General features: G+C 35.3%; 2 protein-coding genes across 2 annotated transcripts; one reads left to right on the top strand and one right to left on the bottom strand.

Annotated features, from left to right (window-relative positions):
- Positions 1-1889: 1889 nt before the first annotated feature.
- On the bottom strand, positions 1890-5917 carry LOC132551830 (uncharacterized). The gene is made up of 9 exons (XM_060215977.1): positions 5765-5917; positions 5359-5476; positions 5110-5210; positions 4587-4728; positions 4280-4374; positions 3870-3975; positions 3229-3313; positions 2824-3028; positions 1890-2018 (listed from the first exon to the last, which is right to left on the bottom strand). The coding sequence occupies exons 1-9, from the start codon at positions 5915-5917 to the stop codon at positions 1890-1892; spliced, it is 1134 nt and encodes a 377-aa protein (XP_060071960.1).
- A 2710-nt stretch (positions 5918-8627) lies between these two features.
- On the top strand, positions 8628-12986 carry LOC132551828 (coiled-coil domain-containing protein 97-like). The gene is made up of 5 exons (XM_060215974.1): positions 8628-8767; positions 9080-9709; positions 10209-10254; positions 10687-10804; positions 12695-12986. Exons 2-5 carry the CDS (start codon positions 9113-9115, stop codon positions 12963-12965), a joined length of 1032 nt encoding a protein of 343 aa, XP_060071957.1. The 5' UTR covers positions 8628-8767; positions 9080-9112; the 3' UTR covers positions 12966-12986.
- Positions 12987-19730: the final 6744 nt, after the last annotated feature.

The following is a 19730-nucleotide window of genomic DNA, read 5'->3' as shown; positions in this document are numbered from 1 at the left end:
TTCATTCCCCGTCAATCGCCCTATCATTTATATGTTAAAATCAAAATATATAACGAATTTCACATAACGAATTAATGTCTATAGCGTAGCAGCTTTTGGATCCGCGCAGGTGAATATCAGTGCTAATTAATAACCTTATAACGTAGTAGCCTCGGGCTGTCGTCACACCTGAGTGAAGTCAGCCGTGTGTCCGGTAGCGACACCCGTGTCCAGGTAAGTTTCAATTACGCACGGGTAAGATTGACGATTAAAGTGAGTTGTTGTCATACGTATTAAGTTTACCTTGGAATGTCATTGGATGCCAGTCTCCCTATGTAAGCGTACAGGTTTATGTGACACCAGACAGTTGGGTTAAAACAACACTTTACCGGAAGGCTACACACACGGACCGGTACTCAGCATTCGACTCCCAAAACCCATTCCAGCACAAACGAGACGTGGTAGGAATCCAACAGAAATCCAACATAACCATCAGTGACTACACAGACGAAGATAAAGGACGCCAACATCAGCACTCGGCAGGAACATTTTATTGAACGAACTCATCAAAGAAGAAGAGAGATTCAGTCTTCGGCAACAAACTGATCCCCAGGTGTCAGTTTTCATTTTAAAACTTGAAACAGTCTACGGGAACGCTTAGTATCTCCCAAGGACAAATCTGGGAGGACATGGTTGGAGTGATATACAACATCCCATGTGCTACCTGCCCTGATTCTTATATAGGAGAGTTCGAGAGATCATTAATCATCCGCGTTGAAGAACATCGCAGGGACATGATAACATAGTACCTACCCATCAGTATGAATGAATGAATTTTCTTAAAACTAGCAAAATTGATCATTTTAAAAACAGCATTAATTAAATATTGTCCACCTGGCCTTAGTTGTTACTAAAACAGAAGACCTTTCCCATTGTTTATCGTCCAATGTAATAGTGTCGTATATATTCTGGAGAATTCTTACACACCTTATTTCATTATGATATTCTCACTACGATTTAGTTGGTATTACTGTATTGTTTGTATGTCTGTAGTGTGCTTATCTTTCTGAAAAACCGCATATTTTCGCGGGGCTCAGTTTGCATGGTTTGCAACAAAACAATTTCTCGTGGACACTTGATTTTAGATAAATATAGCTATATAAGTATACTTATTTTCACAGTTCGAGTGTATTAAAAATTCTGGATTAAGGTTCCACGAAATTAATAAAAATAATTCCTCCACGAAAATTAATAGTTTTACATTATGTATTAGAGATATACTTATTATTTGATGTCAAGCACACCAAAATGTATGACTGTGCATAATTGATTTTGGACTTTATTCTGTGTCATTTGTCTTAAAAGTACAGTACAGACATCTTACAAAACAGTGTTATTTAGGTCAGTGATATTGAATATTTACAACTCTCATTAGATAATACCATCGCAACAGCTGCAGTTGTTTTAATAAGGTTTATAATGAAGATATATAATTTTTACAGTAAACGATAAAGACACTGATGGTCAGAGGATGTATCTCACCATCACACAATGGCAATAAATATTATCCAAAAACGATGCTTATTTCAACACAAGAAAAATCTGTTACAATAAGATGAATGTAGATCACCTACAAACTGATATCGAACATGAGACTGACCATACCTGTGTTATCAAAGTTATTGCCATCAGCAAATAGTCCAGCAGTATCAGATACAAGCAAAATATTTAGAGTTACTCATCATTATCAGTTATACATCGATCTCCTGGTAGAACGCTTATCAGTAGTGATAAACATTGAAATTCTCATTTATCACACCACTAAAATCAAAAATTAACTTTCACGTGTGATTAGCACTAAACTTTCTATTACAAGCACTTAGTATGCTTATTATACACCCAAACGTAACTCAAGCCTTGCATTCCTCCCACGAGCTATTTTCTATTTCAGCCCGTTTTGTGTGCTGGTTTGTGTGTACAATTTCCCATTTCCTCATCCAAGGCCCTTCCAAAGTGGTGCTGAACTCTTGGTCCGATTCCTGGAATAAGATTTTGATTTATAAGATTCTGAAATTATTTCTTTATTGCCTTTCAGTTTAATGTTTGTCATCTTTTGTTAGGGAAGAAATAATCAAACAAATAGAAATGACATGATACGCAAAACATTGTCGAGGGTTCGACATACAGAAGATCACTCTGATTAAAATGATGATTAACTGAGACTTGATTACGCATAAAAAACAAGATAAAACGGCATGTTTCTAAATCACTGATAAATACGGCTATACGAGAATCATTCAGGAATGACATATATTCTTGATTTACATATATCGTCATTTCTAGCGTAGAGAAAACTACTCATCCTGATGGAAAGTTCATAATAAAATCGAATGGAAACAAAAAACAATATACAATTTAACAAATTTAATGTCCATGTTACACTTTATAAGATATAAACACACGAAAACACTACGGATGTATTACAAACATATTCGAAAATTCGTAACAACTGCCTGGATTAATGTTATGGTGACATCAATGATATATATGTGCATACATTTTTTTTTCAAAAAAATCTTTTCTACGTAAATAAGGACTTTGAAATCACTTTCAAGTATTCTTCATAAATATTCTAGAAAATGTAACGTGTGTATATGTTTGAAGAAATATAATGATAATAATAATACATTTTAGTTTTCTACGGAAGATGATTTATTGTATAGAAGAAAGTACATCAATCTTGTAAAGAGACAACATTTTTAACTTATATACAACCCTAGGAATACATATACATATCAAAAGAAATATAAAAAAAAACCCAAACATATTACAGTATATACAGACATTTTCTACCAAGTCCTTGACAGCCTGTCTCTGCTTGGCCCGTCTATCGACGCTCAGGAAGTCCTGCCACGGGATCTTGTAGTCAGGATCGGTTGATTTTCGCATGACCACTCCTTTCTTCATTCCATAAAATCCAAAAGGGAGATTTGGGTTTTGGAAACGAAGATCCAAACTCCAACGAATTTCCTGTGTCATGTTTGGTAAACTAAAACATAAATGTTGCCATATAATTGACATATAACTGAGGATTAACATTACCGAGATCCTTGGTAGATTTCCTAAACCGAGATCTTTGATATAATTAAGGATTTACTCCAATAAAGATCATGAACAGGAACCAATCACTTAAGATAGGTCATTTAAGGGCAAGTTAGTCATCATAATATAGTAAAAGGCATGTTGTACCTTCGATGTGGGGTTACATTGTTCAGAAGCAGCATGCCGCCATATAGAACAGGACATGTCCGTATGTCGTCTGGAATCTCTGCACCTGTATATTCCACGAAAAATCTACCTTATTGTAATCACGGAAAGATATAGAATGTTAAATGCGGTGTTTAAATTCAACTATAATTTTCCCTTTACGTCTAACAACAACCAGGGTCAGCTCAGAACATACTAAGTTTGGGTGGTAGAGGAAAGCTTGCGGCCAGTTCCTGGCGATTGTCCAATGTATCCCTCGAACTCACCACCCAAAGGTGGAGGGCCAGTGATAAAGACGTTGAGGCGCCTTAACCACTAAACCACCGTAAATCTGATACAAATTACATGTATAAAGCAGAATGCCTTAAATAGTTCAATATTGAGTCGAAGCTGGCAGCAAAATCATTATGAAACACTTATGTTATTAAGATAATTAATAGATATGTATCAAAAGAAAAGTCGAGAGCTCCAAATACGTGCTTCAATAACTACACAAAATAAACGCAAATGTATGTAACTATTGATTACAAATTCAGAATTAGATGCAGTAGAGCCCAAATGATTGGTTAAACTGCACTCGTTAATTGTCAATATCGAGTATGAATATACAATTTATAGTTTACCCAAAGTTTTCAGCATTTCTTTTTCTTCGAGCATGACATACCAAGTGCCACCATAGCAACATTGATGGTTACCCACAATTCCCGTTTTGTGGCCTCTATGAATAACCTTGAAAACATGCAAAGTTAACGTTAAGATTCTTTTCGAGTAAACCTCCATCAACCGAAACTCAAACGGATTTTTCAATAGTGAAGGGCATCTTCTATTTTCTATTTATTTTGTAAAACTTGTTTGTTTTCTATTATTTTAAAAAAAAACTTGTTTCTCGATAAAAAAATGTTGTTATTTCGAGATTTTTTTAAAATTTTCGTTTTCGATTATATTTTTTGGAAAATAAAGAATAAATTTAAAAATACATCATACAAAGCCGACATTTTAAGGAAACCATAAAGTATTGTTCATTCAAGTCTACCTGCATACATCCATTTTGTTCATTAGCATCCACAAGGGGGATCCAAGCCGTAGGTTGAAGCACTTGGTAGGAATCATTGTCAAGGTAGGCAGAGTCTAAAGGTTTAAAATCAATGTTTATAATGTTGATAATAACATTGGTAAAACACAAGGAAGGTATCAGAGAAAATCTATGAACTCAACTTCAAAACTTAAAGAAGGATATCTAAACCCACAGAGAATCAGGGATTTATGCATCATACGGACCATCTGCCAATAGCAAGACGTTGGTGGCCAACGATATCAGACAAAACATATCCATTGTGTACCTTGATGCCAGGGCACGGTGGTAGCCTCGTTCTGAGGTGTTTTCGTGCGCAAGTTCCAGACCGGATGTCCGGCTATGTCTGGACCAATTAGCTGTTCTACTACATTCAGTAAGCGTACATTTGTCCACAAATTTCTAAATGCCTTAAACAGGAAAAGATTTATTATGACGATATCGAAATTGAGATTTTTGTCGTTTTTCATAGAACGAAATAGCAAGCAACGTCCATGCAAACATGTGCAAAATTTGGAACTTCAATTTCAAGTTTCACTAAAAAATAACTTTGAGCATTTGCCAATTATCTGGTTTTGCTTGATTTTAAATATAAAGCGGCAACATCGCAGAAATGGGATTATTATATATGATCAATCCTTCGATACTTTTTATATCATCAGTAATTCATCCCCGATGCGCCATTTTCATATTTTGACCTCATTTCATCGGTTTTTATTTGGATTTGATTGGTTTCGTAGCCTTCAGATCCTAAAATTAGAAAATCGAGAAGATTTTATATATCAACAAACCTCTGGTAAACCATCGCCTTTGTGAAGGATAATATTGGCCCCGGGGAATTCCTCTTCTAATTTACTCAATCGGTCAAAGAATCCAAACTCGGTATACAAACCTGTGAAAAAAAAAGACGAAAACTGAAGTCCTTCATATGATATCTCGTCTGAGTCAATATCGAGGACCATATTAATGAGAAGAACACACGTTTGATTGAAATCAGATATCTATAGAATGGTTGATAATTTAACCACGAGAAATCTTACTCTTAATTTTGCCTGCCCTATAGAGTTTCTGTGCTAAGTGTTCCACTTGTTCATTGACGGCGTTTCTGCACGTGTCCAATTCTTCACGTGTGAAAAAGTTGTCCACTATTAGGTATCCCTATAATAAAAAGATAGTTCTAGTAGGAGAGTTTGAGTTGAATAAATATTTTCTGGCGTTATATGCCGATTCCATACATTCATGATCAATACATTTTGATAGTTTAACAATGAAAGTCCTAAATATAGAAAAATATCATCATTGATAAAGCTTTGACAGGATAATAACAATGACTTGCGAAGAATCCTTTGTGATTTGCCAGCAATCCTGTAGATATGTCGGCTACCCTAATTACCTTTGTAATATCACGCTTTATCGGTATCATTGAATATATCTATATTCTCTTACGTCTTCAAAGAACTGTCGTATCTTGCTTTCTGAAAGCTGACCGGGCTTAAGTTCATTTGACTGAGTTGGCATTGCATTTAGATTGAACACATCCGGGTATGCTGCTCCGGTGAAACCATGCGGTATTGTTTGTTGTTGGGAAACATCCGCCATCTTGTTGTTTTGATATATCAATGATCAATGCAAGAATTTGTATCTACCGGACACGAAATAACATTTACAGATGATACGAGTGTATGTGATTTTGATAACTTTATCTACCATTATGTAACATGTAGAATATCAGGATGATGATTCGAGATAACGAAGTCATCGTTGTAATCAGAGCAAACAAGGTAGTGGTATAACATCACTGTAAAGATAGTGTCAAGATCTGATAGCCTGGCCAGGTTACATCGTAATGTGATCTAAATATACTGTCTTAAGGAACAGAAATAAAACAAAATAGTTGATAACTTGAAAATATCGTTCGAAAAAGTAAAAAAACAAAACAAAAACAAGGATGCCTAAATCATTAAAATCGATGAAGGCATTCGCCTGATTGCTCATGTGGATCTTTAGTAGCTCATTAAGTTTAAATAATCAAAATTGAAATGCGAAAAGAAATGTTTAACATTACCTATGAAACATTGCAAGATACAGACTATCACTAGTGAGTCGCACGATGTTTTACATAGACGTCCAAAAGCTTGGTGCTGGTACCATGCATTGCCTGTATGCTGAATACAGAACAATGAGTAACTTATTTGGTATTTAAATGTCAACCATATGTCTGTGTTCACAAAGTTGGTGAAGCTTTTGTTAAAACCCGACTTAAGGAATATGTTGTTGTTTTTTCAAAGAAGACATTTTAGAATTCATATAAGGATATGTGGTGGAATGCTGGGGATTTCCTAATTGCGGTGGAGCAATAGATAACAGGCGGATTCCTACTACGTACATTTGTCCAGGATGCATCACATGACATTATTATTTCAATATGTCTTCAGAGACAACGCAGAGACAATGAGTTTGCTTGACCTGCGCGGGTGCATAATACATTGTACCAGGCGGTGAATCGTCAGGGCCAGTTGACTTGCTGGTTGACTCTACATATCTATCGAAATCGTGGTTGATGACGTCATAATCTAATAGGACAAGTAGAACACTAAACTATCGGAAATTTGAACACCTGAACGGGCGCTGGAATGCTTAGAATAGAAGAGATTCGATGTTAATAGAGTATACTTTGCATGTACAGTCGTTACCACCTGTGTTATTCAACATTTTGAAATCCTATTGGAGAATTACGTGGAAGAGTGGGGAGAGGACTTCGGAAGGGAATTCGATGAGAAAGACGTTTATGTAGACGACAGCGACCTAGGAGACAACCAATATGACCAAAAGATTCATGGCGACATTGTATATTCGTAAACCCCTATGTCACCAGGTTTCAGAGATATATCTAAAGTAAACAGATATATGCCCAATTCATTGTTTCTTGGTTCAGTGATGAAAATTCTGCTTTACCTGTCAGATAATATTTCTGTTTGTGTATTGCAGAGTTACATCCCTTCCGCGTACTTTGGTGTTGTTTGTAATGTTTGTTATCTAAATCAATCTTGACACAAATACACAGTTATTCAAATTTGCTAGCCACTTCATATGACGAAATCTGCACACATTTTTACTCCCAAATCTTTTTTCACATGTGAAAATATGCGTTGCATCTAGCCGGATTAGTTGCAAATTTATCTGTATACATGTATGCGCATACAAGCAAAACATTTGCACATATGCAACTATCGTCATGTAAACTGGGTTAAATACATTATTTGGCATTAAAATAAAATTCTTAATCCCCAATTTTGATTTGTTTTTGAGGGTCCAAAGCACTTATGATGACGGTAACGAGTATCTAAATATCGCATATGAAATTTTAAAGTTTTTTTTTAAGTTTCTTCCGAATCTATGGCCGTATGGACGAGTCGTAGAAAGATGAAACAGCTGTTTACATCTAATTCGATCTAAAGTATGAAATGGTGCTATCACATTACATAGTGTGTGTCTCTTGTACAATATTGAACCATACAACAATTACTGACTTCCCTAAAAATAACGATTTTTTTTTATGCACAAATTAAATAAACGATGGGAAAAAAATGCTATTACATTACAAATATTTCAGCCTGTGAACAAAAGATACATTATATCATTTATATTCAGCCTCTAACACATTTTATTATTCAATATAATTCATCTCTTAAGCTTATTTGATATTTAACGTATTTGTTAACCATGCAGATCAGTTTCATATTTCCGGAAAAGAAAATTCGAATTCGGATTCAATTTTCCAATGCCGTGTTTACTTCCGGACGCATGAACGGTAAAGTAGTCCTACAAATTACAGTTTGTCCTGCACATCAACGTAATTGTAACACGGAAACAGGAATCAAGTATTGTTTTTGCCTTTATATTTCCCTTGCATAAATTCTTACATTCTGTCCTCAAATGTCACACGACAATTTTGCAAAATTTATGATATATAAGCTTACGTAGATACTTCAGTCCGAGCTAGCGCTGTACGTAATCTTTGAATATACTATTCATTCTAATCGCCTTCTTATCAAGTTAAAGTTAATCCAATAGTTTATAAATGAAAAGTAAGAACAAAAAAAAAAAAAAACAGAAAAATAATTTTCACCATTTCTTGCGGAGACAATTACCACAAAGAGTCGAAAAGTTCGATTTTTTTTGTTGATGTAATACTTGTGTTTACATTTTCTATATTTACACATGTAAAACCAACATTAAACATTCATAGAAAGCAATAGTTTTTTCTACATGTACTTAGATTAGATTGGATGGTCAGATGGTGCAGTGGTAACACACTAGCCTTTCAGAGCCGTCTAAATAATAAAAGTCCAAGGGAATCCCCAAACTGGAATATCCCTAGTAAACAAACATGGCGGCGACGTAACAGAACTCTGACAACACATGACAGACACAATGATTTAACAGGGCGTAAGTACAATGAACTCACTACTTTTACACCCTAGCCGTCCGGGGGTTCCGGTAAGAACTTGAAAAGGTATGGGGTCACCTGCCCGACCACATGGATTTTCCACGAGTACTCCTGTTTCCTCCCCAATAAGACCCCCATGCACTTCCATGGAGGCCAACAAGAGCAATTAATATAAGCTGTATATTAATTTGCAATTGTTGTCAAAGAGATAATGTTTCAATATTATATTTAATGACCTAGATTGACAATGTACCCACCTGTAATCTGAGCTTAAATTTAATTAATTTTGCCATTTCATTATTTGCCTACAGGTCCTTGATATCAGTAAGTAACTTTGTTCTTCAATGGATGAGGTTCACGTGGATGATCCACACTCCATATTAGGAGCAGAAGCAGATGAAATGACAGATCTTCAACCGGCAGTCAACCAGATTAGAGAAAATATGTTGACCAGATTGTCTCAGACAGAAGCTCATTTTAAGCACCAGCAACGAGGTGAGGCAGACCTGTCCTGTGAAGACAAGAAGGAGATTGCAATCAGTATTCTAGAAAAAAGTCCTTCGTTGTTCTTAGCACGGTTTGGTGCTTACCTTGGAGCAGATGATCTGGAATATTTCCGAGACAAGTCTGATGATTATGAAATACAGTTCTACTTGAAACAGATAAAGAAAGAGAGGAGTACAACTTATTCTGCTAATAGGGTTAAGAATCGTCGCTATAAAGCTATGAAGCAGCTGATTGAGAGAGGAGAGTATTTTAGTGAAGATTCCATGAAGCATCGTGACCCCTACCTGTATGAGCAGCTGATTGGTCAATATTTAACAGATGAAGAAGTTCAAGGTCAGGTCGACAAGTCTGACCTCCGTTTCTCAACCATTCTTCTCAAACATATGGATCAACTTGAGGAGAATGAGGTGTTCAAATTACAGAAGGACACCGAGGTAATCCTTTACATTTAAAGTGCCAAATTCATTCCTGAGAAAGGCTTGAGAAGAAAAAGCAAGAATGTGTGGTGCATTGATTTTTGTGTTTCAGGAATTCAATTCCTGGACTTTTGCTCTTTTTGTGGGACTTTTGAGAACCCACTTCATCTCTTGGTTTTGGAACACATCAATAATTTTGAATTGGTGTTCTTGACTCGCCTGAAAAAATCCTACAAAAAATTACTGGCTGATACCAGTTTAAAAGTTCAATGATTTTCCTGTATATATAAGTAGGTGCCACTGGCACTAGTAACTTGAATTTAGTAGAGGCAGAACACAACCAGGTGTCCTTGGTTCAAAATAATTTGAATAACACAACCAAGAGAGGGTGATATCCAATGTGGCCTGCTGCCTACTATAGTTGTTTCATAAATATCAACATACTGTATTGATCCTGTAAAATATGTATAAAAAGTCAAGTTTGAAATGGAATTCATGACTTAATTTTTTTCTTTAGGACTCTCAGTTTGAAGAAGAAGATGAAGATAGCGATGAAGAGGAAGGTAATCATATTATATAGACAATGTGGAAACATTACATACTCTTTTGATAGTATGTGCCAGAAGATCTTTTTTATCCTTTTTTTGAAATATATGTCATAAAAAATGAAAGAGAGAAAAAGATAAAGAAACATGTATGTTAGATTGACCAATGCTGCTAAACTTTGACGAGACAATGAAAATCTCCGACATAAAACTATTAATGAAGAGTAACCACAAAATATATTCTTCTCTTATAGCCTTTCAATATTACTATGTTACATATCCTCATACCATCATTTCTACATAAATGTTTTCTCTGTTGATGACATTTCAATTTCACAATAAATGTTTTACCAACATCATGAAATAGCCGTATTTCCATCACAAAGGTGGTTTTTGACTGATTAACCACATGCACTTCTGAAATCTGATAAAATTACTTATTTCTAACAGAAATGGAAAAAGAAGAAGAGGAGATTTCAGATGAGAAGAAATTAGAATTGAGAGAGGAAATGTACAGAATTATGCAGGAGAGATTTCTATCAGGGCAGGAACATCAGTTTGACTACAGGTACAAACTAACTCTAGCTCTTGCGTGATAATTTTTTTTCACATTTTAAAATTTCCCATCACGTCCAAATGTCAAATAACAAGCAGTAACGATTGAATGACAACCAAATAATAAACAAAGGGTGGGTAAAAGTTACAGTGAATGTATACCCTGTTTGATAATGAAGGTGATATCTCTTTTTGCTTACATTCTGGACTTTCATTAGACTAAGAATGCCCAGATTTATACAATTTTACAAATCTGTACATAATTTTTACTGAAAAATTACAGCCTTGTTCACTCTGATTGCATAACAATCAAATTGCTTTCCTTAAAGATAAAAGAGTACACAATGTAAAGAATTGAGATCAAACTTTTCTCACTGTCTATCTGTAGCTTTATTCTTTGACTTAGGAGTGATAGAAAATAAGAATTGCTTTCTATATTAAACAGGAAGTTTTTCAACCCATACATGGGTTGGCATTCAGGTAATGTTAATATTTAGATATACATACTATTTTGATGAAAAAATAAAACGTTTATCTATTTAACTTAAAAGTTTCAAAGTCATTAACAGCTGTTCAATAGATGTAATTACTCATTTTTAGGTCCCCTGACCCAAAGGATGATAAGGATGACCTATCGTCATTGTGTTTTGCTTGTTGTCTTGCAATGTGCATAAACTTTCCATTCAAACAACTTCATCTCAATAATATGTTGGCTGTAGTATGTTTGGCCAATGATTCTCTTGTTAGGTTATTTGGACCCAAGGATCAGGATACATATGACCTATGGCCATGATAGTTCATCTGTCGCTGTGAACCATGTGCTGTGTTTAAACTTTTTACATTTCAAACTTCTTTTAAATTCCACCTGTGGGATTCAGCTGAAACTTGCCTGAAATGTTTCTGAGATTGTCCTAACCAAATGTTATTTTTTTGAGTCAGTCCATAATACATGATGGCCACCATCTTGAAAACTTCTAATCAGGTTCCACTGGTATCAGTGTGCTGAAAATTGGTGGGAATATAAAGGAAAGGAAAGCAACTAAGTGTTGTTATTTTTCAACATTTTTGAATGTTCAGTATGGCAGCCATATTGACCATTTTGTAATATGATTGTGCAATCATCAGGTTCCTTTGAGCAACACAAATCTTTCAACTTCTTCTCAAGCTCCATCAGTAATATTAAGCTGAAACTTGCCTGAAATGGTCATGAGATGGTCCAAAATTCAGTATGTGTACTTTGTTGGAAACACATTTTCAATTTCTTAAGTTAAACCAGGGGAGCTGAGACAACCATTAAGGCTCACAAGCTTTTATGATAATGACTGCCACTATAAAATTTGTCTGTTGTTTTAAACCTGCTTAGTGGAATCTCATCTCTTAATGTGCTTGAAAGTCTAGTTTTCGGAAAAGATGAGTTGATATATTTAGGTTACAATTGTCAAAGCTTTGACATTTCTGTAAGACAGAAATGTTTAATTGGACAGTTATTATTACATGGTACACTTGTAAAAGATTTTTAAAAAATCCAGACCAATACATTAGTTATTTTAATTTCCTGCTTTTCTAGAGGGGGGCATTGTGATATCAATTGTAACCAAGTAAAAAATGAAATTTCGTTTAGATAGTCAAAACCTTTTAGACTTTAACAATTCCAGTAATTATGGACTAAGGGTTTGTCACTCTTTTTTGGGTTTCAGTAATTAAGGTAAACTCTGATGCACCAGAAGTGGGCTTGCAGAGAATTAATTTATCAGATAATTCACTTAAGGACACCTCCCACATGTACATTTCTGTGTTCTCCTTCAACAAGAATTGTCCCAAAAGAGAATTTCAAGTTATTAAATTTATATCTTGATTGGACATGTTTAAATGTGCTAACATATGCTTCTTTCATTATTTGTAGTGAAGTGGATAATAATACAGACTATGATGACCTAGATCTTTTGGACAAAGATGAAGAAGAGAGATACTTTGATTCTGAAGAACCTGAGGAAATTTCTGTTCCTGAAATCACAGATCTTGCCAACACAATGATAATAGACAGTAATGATGATCACATAAACAGCAAAGACGGTGTAGACATTGATGGAGCAGTGACTAGCATGTCCGGTTCAGGGACACAAACAGTGAAAACAAACTTAAGGGATAATTCCCTGGAAGAAAATGTCACATAAATATACTTGTAATACACTTTATTACTGATTTGTTTAGTCTTTTATGTACTTCCTAACATATATATTTTTATCATATTATAAGAATTTAGTGCCAATCTCTTCTTATGATATTTTTCAAGTTTCATCAGTCATTGTGCGCCAAGCATAAACTTTCCATTCAAACAATAGGCAAAGGGAACTGATATCAGGCTAAAAGCATGTTGGGATGAAGGGATACCATCTTTGTTCAAATGAATGACCTTGACCCATTTTCAAAGTCATAGGAATCAAGTGTTAAAATTAACTATATTGCAATAACCAAAATGCTCAGGATGATGATAACTTTAAAAGAGATGGGAGAAAAATCAGTAAAAGATCTGGATAAGATTGAAATGCTGAAAAGAACAAAGGGCAATGACTTTTTAAAATTATGTATCAACATGATGTTATTGAGAAGACAATATCATTTTGTGAATTTAAAGCCAAAGAATTTTGAAAGCCTATCAAGTTTCAAAGAATTAGTCAAAACCTGAAGGAGGATATATATCTAGAAAAAAATTAAAAATAATTAAAAACAAAATAAGAAAATACCAACATCTGAATACAATCACAATTCAAAGTCAAATTCTATACAAGAGGCTCATAGTACCTGAATTGCTCACCCTGGTTTGACAAAATTGCTTCATCTAAACTGAAGGGGAAAGAAAACTAAATTTTTATGCACACAACACACACAATAGCTATTCTCCCATTTGGCCCCACCCCTCTGTCATTAAGGGGTCAGCCAAACAATTCATTCTTCATACCAAATTGTGGTATGATGTAAAGAATTTGCCCAATTTCCCTTATTGGGCCCCATCCCTTCTGCCCCCAAGAGATCCAACATTTATACAAAATTAATTCCCCTTCATCCATGAATGCTTTAGACAAATTTGGGCAAAATTGAATCATGCCTACAGGAGACGAAGATTTTGGAAGAATCCTCTTTATCTGTTTATTTCCCCTCAAATGGGCCCTAACCCTTCCATTCCAAGGAACATAGATTTAGATCCACCATTTAGACAGAACTGATTTCAGTTTAATCAAGAGTGTCTCAGATCATATTTGGGCAAAATTCATTCATTCACACAGAAGGGGTTAGATTTTAAAGAATGTGTTCTATTTTCCCTGTTGGGCCCTACCTCTCTTGCCACAGGGGAATAAGCCAAATTGTTAATACAGAATTGATTCCTCTTCACCCAAGAATAATTCAGACAAAATTCGGACAAATTCAAATGATTCCTACACGAGTAGGATTTTAAAGAATTTGCTCTAATTCCCATATTGGGTCACACCCCTCAGGCCGAAGGGGGACCAAGACCCATCCTTTATACCAACTTTACTCTGCTTCTCCCAAGGATGCTTTGGACCAATATTAGGTCAAAATCTGCTCATTCTTTATGTCTTTTCTTTGTAGAAAAATTTGACAGCTATGGCTTAAGCTCACCAGCCGGACTGTTGTCTGTCAATTTTTTTCTACTTTGGACCAGATGAGCTAAAAACTGAGCAAAATATGAAAAAAGAAAGGTATACAAAGACTCTGAAAATAGGAAGAGAATGGTAATAATGTATATATATTGTACCATCATTTACTTCTACTGAAAAATAAAACTCTCAAGGCAAGAAAATGAAGGTTTTCTTACAGATGATACATGGGGTTGTACAGAATGGAAAAATCAAATGTTCATTTAGAAGAACTGTTTTGAGAAGAGGGTATTGAAGATTGGTCAAAAGCTATTTTTGAGTCCTTTAAAATCCACATGCCACTAATCCCATTCTTGATTAAACAGTATCACGGTATGAGTAATTAAACTGGGGATGTCCGCATCCTTATCATCAATAGGTCATCTAAATAGTTGTAATACTGAAGCATGATTAGCCAGTATTTCTCCTTGGAAGGTGGAATTTCCTTCAATATAAAGCAAGCCCAGTTCTTTTTGTATACAGCAAATTTAATAATGTCAGCAGACAAGGATCAAGTTATCTGCAGGCATAAATATAGCATACCTGTCATGTAAATTTAAATGTAAAGTGTGGTTTTAACATTAGGTTTGAGGAACAGCGACTCATGCTTTGTATCCATTTTGGATTTCAAGCTGCTTATTCTCTAAGAATGATGGACCAAACAGATTTAACCCACATTCACTCTGAAAGTAAATCCAATGATCACTTACAATTTTCCATGGAATCCAGAAGTATCGTCTGATAAATGGAGGAAGTTTCATGATAATTTCAACCCTTCATGAAAACCTCTTGTAACTTAATAGTTTGAATGATGTTGAAATCACCAGTTACTATGTGCCCAGTTGGAATATAATTATAAAAAAAAGAACAAATTTCAAAAATTTCAAAATCACAGTTATTAGGAAAAACACAATTGCATGCTATTGTTATGAAGCCAACCATTTCAGAGAAAATGGTGGAAAACTTCGGAAAGGTTATGTACATACAAAATGAAAACAATACAAAACCAAAAGGGAAAAAAACTCCTTCATATGTAGTTGAATCAAACTGCTGTGTAGGGAACACAATTTCATGCATTGTTATTAAGCCCACCAAGCTTCAAAGAGACTTTTTGACAACTGAGAGAGAAGATCACTGGACATGACATTATGAAAACAACAATGAGCAGTACCTTTTCCCAACTCTAGTGCAGGCAAATCAGACTATTGTTACTAAAATGCAAATGTCATGGTGATTAAGAATACCAAGTTTGGAAGAAATGGTTGAAAACTGATGACCATGAGAAATCTGTACAAGTGAACAAGTTGAGGGTACAGGTTGCTTTACTAGCCTCAGCTAGTGGGAATTTCCCTTCAGTCAAGCAGTAGAGAGTCCGGCTAGGTGGCTAGACCGAAGGGTTGCTACTTCCAACCCCAGTGATGGCAGAGTGTTTTTCATTACTCCTTCCTATTACAGATTTGGTGCTGTTGACCACTTCAAGGGTAGAAGCTACAGGAGAATGAGATGTTTCCTTGGAGATAATGAACATGGATTGTTGTTGACTTTGTGGAGGAGGGAGTAGTGTAGAAGTTGAGAGCACAGGTCACCTTGCAAGCCTCAGATAGTGAGAATTTCCCTTTCGTTGAGTGGTAGAGTGTCCAGCTAGACACAGAGGGGTCACTAGTTCGAACCCTAGCGGTGGCAAGGTGTTTTTCATTACTCCTTCCTATTACACAAGATTAACATTATGGAAGTAAGATATGTACATGACATTTCCTTAAGAGTTTAGCTGAATCCACTACAGTACATTGTTATCTTGTGTGCTTTATTCTAATTTTTTTCAATCCTGTCACACTTTCTTCTACCTCATTGTACATTAAATTATAGTACTGCCTTCTGCCCAAAAAAGTGGTTGATTCCTAACCATCTCATAGTAGTACACTACATACATTGTAAGTCAGTGCAAGCATGCTTCATACTGTTCATTTGTCAGATGAAGATGACCGTGTAGTCATCTTTAATCTTCTGCTGGTTGTGATGTGAGATCATCAATTCTAACAACAAAGGGCAATAACTCCTCCGAATACTTTTGAATCTGACTGCTGTTCAGAAAAACATGTCATGGCGATCAAGATTACCAAGTTAGAAAAAGATCAGTTAACAAACTGTAGTACGAGATCTACAGATATCAAAGGTGGACGGATGGTGAGACAATTCCATACTAATATACATACTGTCAAAAAATCTTTTTGAGGCATGTGGAAAACTTCTGAAGAAGAAATAAATTCTGCACTAAAACGAAATGACCTTAAATGTTTGATACTCCCACTATTACACACTATTGATTATCATATGCCAAAATAAAGGTCACTGTTTCTCAAAATAGAACTGTCATATTTTTTCAGATAAATCTTTTTTAAACAATCTTGAACAAATTTTATATAAATGGCAAAATATAGGTCAGTGTTGCTAAAAAAAAAAAAATCCACATTACACTTTACCATTTACATTACCAGTTATCTATATGTAGTTGTGTTTAGTTCATACTTCACACATGTATATATGGCTATTTTTTTCTTTTTTTACCACTTTTTAGTTGATAATTTTGTCATATTTGTCATATTTCCCTGTTATATTTCTACAGGGATACATTTGCCTGACCTGGCCTTCTTTTTATGTACAAGGTGAATCCATTACATCGTCAACTTGCCATGTTAGTGACATTTCGTGTTCATACCTTCTGGCTGATGATGGTATCGTGACCTTAAAATCAAAATGAAAATCGGCCATGACATACAAATATAAAACAAATCAATTCCAATTTCTTCAATTTATTCAATCAAATACTATTGTAACATTTAAAGATGGATAGAAAACTACAGAATTAAATGAAAATTGTCCATGTCCAACCTCCACTTCTTGTCCATCTCTAAAACCATGGTAACAATCCCACTTCGATAGGTCTGGAATTTCCTTTCGTCTTTAAAGCATGCTGTAAATCTAGATATATCTTTTCCTGATTAGCTCACTGCTGAAATGAATTCAACTCTCGGTTTTCTATCCATCACAGTACAACAAACACATCACTATCACCTCGGCTGATTATAATCTGTCTTCCCTGTATTCATGTCTTCCATACACTGGGTACTGTGACAGAAAATATGTGGGAACAGCATAGATTATTACCTGGATCAAAAACCCTCCTAAGTAGGCCTCCTGAAATGATAAAGAATATTAGAATTACTTATAGCCCAGTCACATAAGTCAATGAAAGCATATACTTCAAACAGAGAATATTAATGTTACCAGTTGTAATGTTTATCATATATCATGTGGACATTCTGACATTACTGATAAGTTCATTTAAATGGAGAAAAGGAAATTGGAATATGTCACAAAGATTACATATCATCATCACACTCTCCACTTCATGTTTCGATGACCTATTTGAGCATGTCATTATCATACATTTCTCAAATATTGAGGTTGATCATCTGCTTCAACAGGAGATGGCCGCCACGGGATATGGCACAGAAGTTAAATGGAAGATCAAGGGCAAAATGTATTTATTGCCTAAGCATTTGCTCAGGGGAAGACTATAGTTGAGGATTGGCTAACACAAACGTAAATTAGAACAGAGTATGATTGCAAATGGGGAAATGTAAATCCAGTGAATGTATTAGTATTATGAGACATGTCATATTTGAAAATAATATAAAGAACATTTGATTCATATGTGATATTCATGTGAAAATGACAATTTATTTCCACCATTATTGTTTGAATGTCAACCCATGTATGGGTTACTAATTTCCTTCACTTTCAAAGGGATGAAATTCTCCTGTTTATCAACTCCAGATCTAGGCCTACATAAAACAAGAGGCTCAGAGGGCCTGTATCACTCATCTGGATCTTAAAACCTAGCAATGGGTTACATGTATAATGGGTTTTGTATTTCAAATATTTCAAACTCACAGCTAAGTCATTTGAGTGTTTTGGTTGTGCAAGACCAATGGTTAATTCTTATATAACTTTCTCTGTTGATGCCCAGTAAGAGTTTATATGGTTATTGGATTTGGAACTGTTTCAAAAATAATACCAAGAAATTAAGTCCCTAGAGGTGTGCTACACCCATGGATCATTTCCTACATCATGAATATGTTCATGTCTTCGATCATCAGATGCCAAGCAATTGATATAGTTATGGGGTGGATATTTGAACTGCTTCAAAGATATAACCTAGAAATTAAGTTCAAAGGGTGGGGCAACACCAAAGGAGCAGTACTTAAATGATGAATGTGTTGAACTCTTTATGTCCAGCATTGCTAAATGTATATTGGGGTAGAGATTTTGATTGCTTCAAAGATATAACAAGGAAACTATTATCAAACTAAGTCCCTGGGGATGGGGCCAGACCCCATCGCCAGTCATGACATCATGAATGTGTTTATTTCTTTATGCTTAACAATGTTATATGGTTGTTGGGTGGGGATCTCGACTGTTTCAAAGAAATGACTAAGAAACTAAGTCCCTGGGTGTAGGGCCACAGCTCAGGACTGATTTGTACATCATGACTAAATTTAACTCTTGAGGCCCACCAATGCTATATATGAATATATAGGGTGGGCATCCCTACTGTTTAAAAGATATAAGCCATTTCGCAGATATAAGCCATTTCTGCATATTGAGCCCTTCCACTTCTTCCCAGTGGGGCAAAGACCCAACATTTATACAAAACTGTTTTCACTGCACCTAAACATGCATCAGATCCGTTTATATGAAATTGATTTCCCTTCATGAGATCACTCAAATGTTCTTCTGACCAAATTTGGACAAAACCTAATCACTGAAGTAGGAATTCAAAATATTTCTTCTATTTCCCCTATTGGACCCCTCCCTTCCCACCTCAGGGAGCCGAAACCCACCATTTACACTAAATTGATCTCCGCTTCACCAAGAGATGCTTCTGACCAAGTTTGGTCAAGAATTACTAGCCGTTCACGACTAGTAGCAATTATCAGAAAAAAACTGACAGATGAACGCCAGACTCCGGACAAGCAGTTCATGGATGCCACACATCGAATAAGCTCAATGGTCCTTTGGAACGTCAGAATAATTCGGACAACTGAACATGTAAACACATGATTAATTCTGTTGTTTGAATTCTCCATTTACACTCTGTTGTAATTTGGCGGTATGAGTCTAAAAGTGTTTTATTTCTGTGAATTGATACGAGGAATGGACTCATCTTTCTTGAGTTCATTCACTAGCCACACGTACATTATCCATTTATGCATCATGATA

The sequence above is a fragment of the Ylistrum balloti genome, unplaced genomic scaffold, assembly GCF_031769215.1.
Source record: "Ylistrum balloti isolate Yb309-2 unplaced genomic scaffold, AGI_CSIRO_Ybal_v1 Utg370220, whole genome shotgun sequence".
Classification (NCBI taxonomy): domain Eukaryota; kingdom Metazoa; phylum Mollusca; class Bivalvia; order Pectinida; family Pectinidae; genus Ylistrum; species Ylistrum balloti.
The sequence above is the reverse complement of the archived record's forward strand: the minus strand, read 5'-3'. Positions and strand labels throughout refer to the sequence as shown.